Source organism: Copadichromis virginalis, linkage group LG8, assembly GCF_057382275.1.
Source record: "Copadichromis virginalis isolate Kocher_CV1m ecotype Utaka linkage group LG8, C_Virginalis_male_GT1.1, whole genome shotgun sequence".
Classification (NCBI taxonomy): Eukaryota; Metazoa; Chordata; class Actinopteri; order Cichliformes; family Cichlidae; genus Copadichromis; species Copadichromis virginalis.
Window position 1 is genome coordinate 13852998 of NC_140625.1, and position 10367 is coordinate 13863364.

Below are 10367 nucleotides of genomic sequence, written 5' to 3' on the forward strand. Positions count from 1 at the left end.
GGTCAGTGCAGCACCGCCTCAGGTACCACATACAGATTTTAACTGGCTTCTGACTTTGTGTGGTGTGGAGTATGCTAGATTTTATATAAATATGGATGAGATTAGCTGGGGATGAACAAAATCTCCTTCAGCAACTATTAAATAGCCAGAAGGGGCCAGACAGTCAATATATTAATTCAGCGTTCCTACAGAACAGACCGTAAAGCATTCCCAAAAAGTCAAAACAATTATTTTAGCAGCTGATTTCTGTACTTAAAAAAACCCCAAACAAACATTTATTATAGCTCTATTATGTAGGTAATGTAGGAGACGTGGACACAAATACACAGAGGGTTAACGAGGGAAGTGGGAGCACACGGGGAACACAGGCGACACTGATAATCATAACGAGACACGGCAGGAGTAACACAACACTGACGGGAGACTATCAAAGTAAAACAGGAAGCACACAGAGACGCAGACCAGATTGGAAGAGAACACAGACATAGCGGGCTGGGAAAACATGGAATAAAACACAAGGAGGAGAAACGAGGCATGGGGGCTGGCAGATACACAGAGGGGGCACACAGGGGGTAAAGTCACGAGGGGAAATCAAATAAGCAACATCTTAACAGAACAACCGAGGGACCCTAAAGCTGACATCAAACAACAACAATACAAGACACACAAAAAACCAGGTAGAAGTCCCAGGACCATGACATGCAGGTGGTTACATATGGTTAAAATGATTCAAATGCACTAAGTATGCATGTTTTTCATATCAATACAGTCCATAACTTGATTACTGTCTGTAGCCCACATGATTAAACACTTTAGTTACATAAAACATGTGAGTTTAGATTTTATCTACTGTATAGCCTGTATAGTAAATTAATATGTAGCCCAATAAGTATAAAATCCAGAAAGCTACACAACATGGGGCGGTTCATTTACAAACACAGTTCTAACTTGAGTTTCACACAGTTTTTATTAGAAAACAATCAAATTGTTAAATGCTTCAAGTACACAAAATGTCAGAAATCTGCACCGTCATGAACAGAAATTTAAACCTAATTTTTCGTGATTTGTTGATTAACCCTCCGAGGTCTAAATCCCACGTTGTGCACATCAACATCACAGATTTGTACAAATAAAATTTATAACAAAGACATGTTAAATATTAAGCACTGGAAACAGCTTGTTGTTTTGTTGCCATAGCGTTTTGTTTTGTCTCCATTTAAAAGATATCAAAATCTGAGCAAACAACTTGATGTCAAAAGAATCTCTGCACATTCCGCAGTCTTTGCTGCTAAAGTGACATCACAGCATTTAAGCATGTTTGAATGAAAACATCAGCATATGAACACAAAACTGAAGAGACACTGCAACCGAATGAAAGCAGACCACTATTTAGTGACATTTGGACGTTTCCCTGAGGATTAACTGCTGTGTAATCTACCAAGAACTAAAGTAAGCTCAAATTTCAGTTTATAAACTCAAGATCATTTACTTAAATATATAAAGCCTGATTTCCCTGCTTGCCAGGACAGTATTTATGTACTTTACATTGTGCAAGACTAGACTATATTTTCCATCATAGAGAGGATGATGTGGATCTATTATTCAGGAAAACAAATGAAGACTTAACTATTTGTCAGCTGATGTAATATTTGACAAATGATACATAAATTAGAAAATGTTCTTAATCATATCTTAGAGTGACAGAAGCTCTTTTTAACACGATTATTTCTCAGATTATTTTGTTCATTTAGGAAAATAGAGAAGACGTAAGTTTTGTTCTCAAACAAACTATTAGAATTTCTGAGAAACTGAGCCTACGTGCACATGTACACGGCTATTTTTGAAAGCGCAGCTTTGTCTCTGCATTTGGGCCTTTCGTCCACACCTAAACAGCAGATTGAGTCACTGAAAGGTGAGATTTTTAAAAAGCACGTTTTTGTGTTTAGGTGTGGACGAGGAAAACGGACATTTACTCAGGCAATGTCAAAAGTGTGCGCCGCTGTTGAAGTCACGCTGTGGCCACGTTATTGTTTACGTGAGATCAATTTCTACAATGGCAGATGTAGACAACATACTGTGTCTGTTAATCTTAGTATCTGCAGTTTTTACACGCTTACATCAGACGTGGATTCTACATTCAACACAGACGCTCTCCCAACCCAAATCCTGACGTCGGTTTGGAAGAAATGTAATTTTAAAAAATGACATTTATGTATGCTGTATGCATTTAGTCCATTCCAAAGTTGTGAGTCTGTCTTTAGTTATTAACATTTGAAACGATGAAGGCACGTGAAAGTAACACAAAATTAGCTGCTTTTCCAGAAAAAGACAAAAACTTCTCAGAAGTACGTAAGGTTTTATGAGGTTTTCCCACCCAGGCTTCTAGACTTCTGATTGGCCAACATTTCTACACGGTTAAGATTTGGCGTGTTCTTGACAGCGTTTCACTTTGTTTTTAGTGTTTAGATGTGGAAGGAGATATTTTTTCAAAACTGCACATGTGGACTGGATTTTTTTTTTTTTTAAACGAAAAAGGAAAATTGTCCGTTTTCAAACATAGCCGTGTACGTTTGGACGCAGCCTAAAGTCATCACAAAAAAAGCAAATTCTCTGAACATTCTGGGTTGAGGTTTAGTGATCATTGTTGTTTTGTGTTCCTTGTAGTCAAAATGAGTGCAAGTGGAGACGGACCACAAAATAACCAAAACGGTAAGCACATGTACTCAGTCTTGAAATTGATGAAAAACAGATTTTCAGCAGATAGTTATGGATGTTAATTAAAAGATTTAATGATCTTGCAGGCCAACAGGTTAACCCACGAATGTTGGCAAATGGAGATCAGGAACCTGCTAATGGCTTCCTGAACGATCTGTATCTCGCTCTCTGTGATTGTTGTTGCTTTCTACATGAGCTAATAGCTTCAGTACTGGCACAATATGACAATTACCTTTATGGGGGCGAAGACGATGACGACGACGACGACGACGATGACGACGACGACGACGACGATGACGACGACAACGACGATGACGGCGACGACGATGACGGCGACAACGATGACGACGACGACGATGACGGCGGCGACGGCGACGGCAACGATGACGATGACGACGACGACGACGACGACGACGACAACGATGTTCAAAATATTCATGTGAGGGACAATAATGCCAATGGTGACAACGATGAACAGCACGGGGATCACAATGATGTGGTTGTGATCATTTTCAATGTTGGTGGCATTGAAAATGAGGAGGCATTTGAAGGCCGCATGGATGGTCGCCAGTACATCCCAGAAGAGGACCCTCAGCCAGGTGTTTCCAGGAAGAGGTCTAGAGAGAGGGATGAAGAAGATTTAGGAGCAAACAAAAGAATGAGATGGAGCGATGATGACTCTGAAGTATTTGAAGATGCGCACGAAGAGCTTGAACACGAAACTGGAGGCTCGAGGAAGCGTTCCCGAGAGGATTTTGAGCAAGAAGAGGAATACTTGCCTGTGTGCAAACTTCAGAGGTGTTCAATTGAGTCGACCAGCAGCAATGAAGACTAAGACTACTTCGACGGGTTTTTTCAGTATCCTTTCAGTAATCTGATGGCCTACTCAGGTGATCCTGAATCCTCTATGCTGCAATAAGCTGGGCATACACTGTGCTGCGATTTTTCAGTCGCGTTATTCGGCTCCTGATCAAACTGTAGGATTGACTCGCAGGGGTGAGAAGTTTGATCAAGGCCAAACTCGGGACGATCCCCAAAACGATCGCACGACTGAAAAATCGGCTCAAAATGGGCCAAAAATCGCACAGTGTATGCCCAGCATTAGGCTGCCGGGGGATTCCCATGATGCACTGGGTGTTTCTTCTTCACCCACTATGTTTAATAGACCTCTCTGCACTGAATGGTACTTGTTATTAACCTCTGTCTCTGTTCCATGTCTTTATACTATTTTCCTTGCCCCTCCCCAACCGGTCGCAGCAGATGGCCGCCCCTCCCTGAGCCTGGTTCTGCTGGAGGTTTCTTCCTGTTAAAAGGGAGTTTTTCCTTCCCACTGTCGCCAAAGTGCTTGCTCATAGGGGGTCATATGATTGTTGGGGTTTTCTTTGTAAGTATATCTTACAATATAAAGCGCCTTCAGGTGACTGTTGCTGTCATTTGGCGCTCTTTAAATAAAATTGAATTGAAAATTAAATAGATGTCACTGTGATGATTTCTTCCCTGCATAGAAAGCTTAGACCCAAATGCAGATTCAATGCACATGGTTAAACTATTTATGAGACTTTAGAGAGGGAATGGAGAACGTGGCTCGAGCTAGGAGTGTCAGCAGACAGCAGGAACCAGAGGAAAAGCTATCGAGAGACTGAACACCTGGCTCCTGATGGGAACAATCCAACGGGAATTCTGCAACAGAGGGAGAAGAAGTTGCTGGACGGGTAAGGGAGTTTGAGGGTAGGATGAGTACGTTGGCAGAGGAGACCTAAACACAGGGAAAACAAGGTTAAACACAGGGAAGGAGCACGCCAGAACTGGAGCAGAGGGGAAGCCTAGTTACCACTGGAGATGGCAGAACAAACTGGCGAGGAGTAGCAGGCAGCGCTGGTTTAAGAAGCCCTCCTGCTGATTGTTTGCAGATGAGGCCCAGGTGAGATGCTGGAAACTCCACCTCTGAAGTGTGGACACAGTATCCCCATTCCAAGTGGAAAAGCCCCTCAGACACTTCCATGGTGCATGACAAGAAGGATGAGAAAGCATTCATGGTCCATCCATCCCTCCGTCAGCGTAATGCCTAAAAGTTTATTCAGATGTAAATGTATTACATTTTTAAATAAAGATCATCAGTGTTTTTAATGACGCTGCAGTTCATTCATGTGTCTCTATTGGACAGTGTTGTAGAAGTTACAGAAGACAGGAATCAGTTCCAGCTTGGCCTGACATTTGATCACTAGTGATGTGTGATACCACTGATTTCCTTTCCGATCCCATACCAAGTAAAATTCAGGGTGGTATCGACGATACTGCTCCGATACTTTGTACAAAAACTTTACTCTTTTATTGTATCTCAAATTATAGCGTCATAATCATTACAGGACATCAGATTACTTGTTCTTATCACTTAATAATGCAGAATTCATCATATAGAAATCAAAAACCTGAAGTTGTGCACTATATGAACACCTTGCCTGCCTGCAGCACTAAAGGACTCCCTGAGAGACGTCTGTCTCACCCTAGCAGCACCCGTCCTTCTCCTCCTCTTCAGTTTGCCTCAACATAAGCTCGTCATATTCTGTGATATGATTTACTTTGAGGTGTTTGACAAGGTTAGTGGTGTTGCCACAACACCTCACTTTCTTGCCACATGTATCGCAAACCACGTCTGGGCTGTTTGTGGATGTAAAATACGTGCGCACATGACTCCAGTTACGCTCAGCCATTGTTGTGAGTGCGCACGCCACAGGCTGCCACACATTTATACAGCCGTATTTCACACATGACTATAAAAGGCGGAAGAGGGAGTAGTTCTTTCCAATGTAGACAATCTGAATGATAGTTTCTTTCCACTGTGTTCCTGTTAATGAAAAACTACAATTTACCCCAAAATGATTCAAATATCGATATTTTAATGTGGAAACCTTCTGTTTCCACATCTGGACTTTCTGTTGCTGCCCACGCGGGTGAAACTTTCTTTGAAGTGGCTCATTGAAGTTGTAATTGATAATCAATTCCCACACAATGAGAGAATCCAATCAATTTGTTTATCAGGGGAAAGGTGTGATTTCTTAGGACACTGGAGCCTAACATTAACTGGTTTAAAATTAGCTTATTTCCATAAGAAGAAAAACATACTGAGAAAGAGATCACCAAAATATACATGTACAAATGTGAAATAGTCATATGTAGTGTGAAAGAGCTATTTGACATCTTTAAATTCAAAGTAATGTATAAATCCACTTACATAAAACATGAAAAGGCGGCGCAGCGATGCCCATCTCAGCCAGTGTATGATGGTGGGGCAAGATGGCAGCTTCCACAACATGACGCCAGCTCCTATGTATTTTTAGTAGATAAATGATACGTTTATGTATCAATTTGTTGGAAGATGTAATTACACCTTAATTATGTAATTAGAAGCAAAAATGATTTTTTTTAATCAAATCACCTCAAAAAATTACTGTACTTACTTTCTAAATCATTCTTTACCTCTGAAAGGGGTGGCTGTGGCTCAGGAGGTGGAGCAGGTCATCTACTAATCAGATGGTTTTTGGGTCGATCCCTGGCTGCTCCAGACTGCATGCTAACTGTCCTTGGGCAAGACATTAACCCCAAGTCACTCTCTGATGCATTCATCAGAGTATGAATGTGTGTGAATGTTAGGTAGAAAGCACAGAAAAAGGGCTTCTATGAACAGGTGTGAATGAGGCAACCTGTATAGAGCGCTTTGAATGTTCAGGTAGAGTAGAAAAGCACTGTAAAAATTTCTCTGTGTTGATTTCTTTTGGACCTCAAACATTACTCACCTTGTTGCAGGTTTCTTTATTAATGCTGAAAACCCAGTGTAGCATCCAGTCGAACTGAGAAGGCCAGAACTGATGGTTGTTGAATGACCTTTATTATTCCTTGCCGTGTATCAGACAACGAACCAACGTAAGAGCTAGACAAACAAATAAAACAATTACCATATTATTCATGTAACAGCATCTTAACCGCTCATTACGCTGGTCTAACCGTTTTCTATTAAACTATATAAAACATATTATGCATTTCAGATTGCTCAAATTAAATCACATACATTACAAACCTTGTTCCCCTGTCGACTGTAGCTAGAACCATTCGTTTTTGTACAATTTAACTATATTCTTCTCTCCCTTTTCTCCGTTAGCATTAGTTTTCCGTTTTCTTCCATCTCTTTTGCACATCAAGTTGTTTACCGTTACATCATTCACTTCCGGTCACACAGGAAGTTACCACAATAAAAGTACAAATTTTATATTACGTGAATATGCGCTAGCTTTACATATCCGCCTTTACACTCCCACCAAATTATTTGCTGTTACAAACAAAATAAAACACAAATAATTTCTAAACAGGTAACTTAACAATGATAATACCTTTGTATATGCAACAACTAATTCTCATTGCATTTTAACTGCTTAGTGCATCTTGCTTTTGACAACTTTCTAACAGTAGAACCAACTTATGAACTGGGCGTTCCACTGTAGACATCTTATGCAAACGTTCACCCCTTTTACTAAGGTTTCTGTCTGCAAAGGTTACTTTGACCTTTCTCACAAGTCCATCTTCGTCTGTTATGGTGTCCACAACCCTACCAAGTCTCCATTGGGATCGTGGCAGTATTTCTTCCTTGTCCATCACTATGTCACCTACTTGCATATTCCTTTTAGCAGCATGCCATCTCTGCCGAACCCTGATGTTGTGAAGATATTCTCCAAAATTGCTCCGTTAGGTATTGTACCTGACGCCATTGCTTCCAAGCGTACAGATCCTCTTTAACAAACTGTCCTGGAGGAGGCAAAGCTGTTGTGGTTTTCATAGTTAGGAGATGATTTGGAGTTATTGGTTTCAAACTGTTTGGATCATTGAGCTTGTCTGTCGTCAACGGGCGGCTGTTTACTATTGCAGCTGCTTCATAGAGAAAGGTTCTGAGCGATGAATCGGTGAGTCGTCTCTTTGCGAGAGCAAGTGTGGAGTTGAGGATACACGAGGTCTGCGGTTGTGAGGCCGGTTGGATGTGCTGCCATATTCTCTGAAACGCCTGTGGAGACGGCTTATGGTTGAGAAATGAACATTCAATGCACGGGCGACAGATCTGGTTGACATTCCTGCTGTCAGCATGCCAATTGCACGCTCCCTCATTGCTTGTGGCATCTGTGGCATTTTGCTGTGAGACAAAACTGCACATTCCAGGGTGGCCTTTTGTTGTGGGCAGTCTGAGGTACACCTGTGCACTACTCATGATGTCAGATCAGCATCCTGATGTGGCACACCTGTGAGGTGGGATGGATTATCTCAATATAGCAGATGTGCCCACTACCACACATTTGGACTGATTTGTGACCACTGTTTGGGAGGGATGGTTATATTGTGTATCTGGAATGAATTTTAGGTCTCTACGTCCATCCCATGGGGAATGGGAGCAGTAACAAAGGTGTTGCGTTTACATTTTTGTTGAGTGTATATTATACTGTTGCGTAAACGTGCCTATCCAGAGTTGGGACTAGGAATAAGTGTTGCAGACTTACCTGCCTCTCTGCAGCTTCTTTCCCCCTGTTAAATTTACACATAAAATCTGCAATCTTAAGTCCACCTTGTTAATCAACCAAAGACCCAGACAGAGTCTTAATTCATTCGAAAGCCTGATGCTTAGCCTTTTCCACCCCAGCTGGAACACACAAAAACCTTTTTTTATTTTTTGTTATCTATCATCCACCTGGGACCTACTTAAGAGTTTGTGCCATATTTCTCAGACTTTTTATCTGATTTAGTGCTCAGCTCAGATAAAATGATTGTCGTGGGTGATTTTCACGACCATGTCGAACTCTAGATCTTTTTCTGACATATGGCATAGAAACTGAAAACTTAATAATATTTCCTGAAAACCATCTTTTGTCAGACTCTGGAACTCTCTCCCTTTGAGCTTGAGATCTGTGGACTCAGTGGTCTCTTTAAATAAAAAAAAAAAAAGGCTAAAAACTCATCTTTTTAAACTTGCTTTTGGTTAATTCTTGTTTTTGTTTTTTGTTTTAGCTTTTCTGTGAAGGACTTTGATTTTGATCTTGAAAGGTGTTATACAAATAACATTATTTCTTTAAGGTATTTTTTCTCCAATTGATCTTTCTGAGTTAACTTCAGTAATTGCTTCCTCCAAACCATCAACGTGTCTTTTAGACCCCATTCCTGCAAGCAGAGGTGGCTAGTAACGAGTTATATTTACTCCGTTACATTTACTTGAGTAAGTTTTTGAAAAAAACGTACTTTTAAAGTACCTTTTTTGCACGATACTTTTTACTTTTACTTGAGTACATTTATGAAGAAGAAACGGTACTTTTACTCCGCTACATTTGCAAAATTCGACTCGTTACTTTTTAAAAAATAATTCGTTTAACACATTAGATAACATGCCGGCAGTGGAGTTTCCGGTAACTTTTTTACCAGTAAGATGTGGCCATGCAGTCACATGACCAGTTTGAAACTGTGGCGGTCAGAGCAGCCCAAGCGTTTCAAAGTAGCGGACACACGGAAAGAAGAAACACGAAAACATGGCAGAGTCTACGCTAGAGCTGAAGAGGATGAACAGCATTTTCCTCACATACAAAGAATGTTTCTCTTAAAAGCAGTACAAAAGAACAGCTATGTCTTCAGTGTCGGTGTCTTTAGTGAGAGCCAAAACAAACAAACTCGTGTAACCTGAGGAAACGGTAAGTTTTCTCTAAATATCTTTTTAGCTGTGGTTAGCTGGATGTCAGTCTTATGTTACAGCAGCTGTGTCGAGTTCGAGCTGCGAGTGAATGAAAAACATTGACCAGGCAGCTGTGATTGAGCAGCAATGTCCATCCAACTCTTTTTGTGGTTGTTGTAGTCGTGATAATTTTGTGAGGCCACATTGAAAAGCCTCGGATACGGAAGCGTAGAGCTGCCACCCAGGCAAAAGAAAAATAGAGCTATATGACGTTATAACATGAAAAGTATATTATTATTGTTCTAACAATATACTACCATGTTAGTACAATATACCTTTCATGTTTGAACAATATAATATCACGTTATTACAATTAGGGCTGGGCCATATTATACCGTTCACGGTAATACCGGTATAATGTTAGGCAACGATAGGAAAATGAAATATCGCGATAGAATATGAGTAAAACGCGCATGCGCAGTGCCTTTGTTTTCATACGCACATGGCCGATTGTTGAGTGAAACAGATGAACCAGAATTGGTTTGTAAAAATGGTGCAACTTCCGTGATGTGGAACTGGTTTGGTGTTTGTCCGTCAGATACACGACAAAGCACATTTTTTTGCAGAACATGCAAGCGGCCGTCATTATTGTCGTATTTGTCGGACTAAGATGCTCTTAAATCTGGGAGTAATCTGGGTCCAAAACTCTGTAATTTTCAGGTCAAACAACACTGCAGCACCACTGAGAGTTAAAAACTGTCTAAATTCTTTCATCTTTAATAAAACGATCAGCATTGCTGCTTTACCAGGTGTAACTATGAAGTTTAACTTCCAGGCATCCATGAAAACAAAATTTATTACATTTAACGGAGTTAGAAGTTAGCAGGAAGCTAGCGGAAGTTAGCTCGCTAGTTTCGCTAGTTACGTAAGCATGATATTGCATGTTCTGACTGAGAGA

General features: G+C 40.7%; 1 protein-coding gene and 1 long non-coding RNA gene across 5 annotated transcripts; one reads left to right on the forward strand and one right to left on the reverse strand.

Moving 5' to 3' along the window:
* The first annotated feature begins 975 nt into the window (after window positions 1-975).
* LOC146702919 (uncharacterized) lies at window positions 976-4186 on the forward strand. Its single transcript, XM_085465983.1, has 3 exons — window positions 976-1449; window positions 2665-2709; window positions 2802-4186. The coding sequence occupies exons 2-3, from the start codon at window positions 2670-2672 to the stop codon at window positions 3548-3550; spliced, it is 789 nt and encodes a 262-aa protein (XP_085322109.1). The 5' UTR covers window positions 976-1449; window positions 2665-2669; the 3' UTR covers window positions 3551-4186.
* Window positions 3671-7424, reverse strand: LOC146702920 (uncharacterized). 4 transcript variants are annotated; one of them, XR_014921926.1, is made up of 5 exons: window positions 6791-7424; window positions 6510-6643; window positions 6193-6295; window positions 5948-6039; window positions 3671-4780 (listed from the first exon to the last, which is right to left on the reverse strand). It is a non-coding gene; the product is annotated as an uncharacterized LOC146702920 (long non-coding RNA). The 4 variants fall into 4 exon arrangements; XR_014921923.1 differs by having other exon boundaries at window positions 6193-6326; XR_014921925.1 differs by having other exon boundaries at window positions 6174-6326.
* Window positions 7425-10367: the final 2943 nt, after the last annotated feature.

Excerpts from the sequence above, each read along its gene's own strand:
- LOC146702919 (XM_085465983.1), top strand. The coding sequence starts at position 2,670 with ATGAGTGCAAGTGGAGACGGACCACAAAATAACCAAAACG. Across the intron at positions 2,710-2,801 it reads ACCACAAAATAACCAAAACG|GCCAACAGGTTAACCCACGA; the intron begins GTAAGCACATGT and ends ATGATCTTGCAG.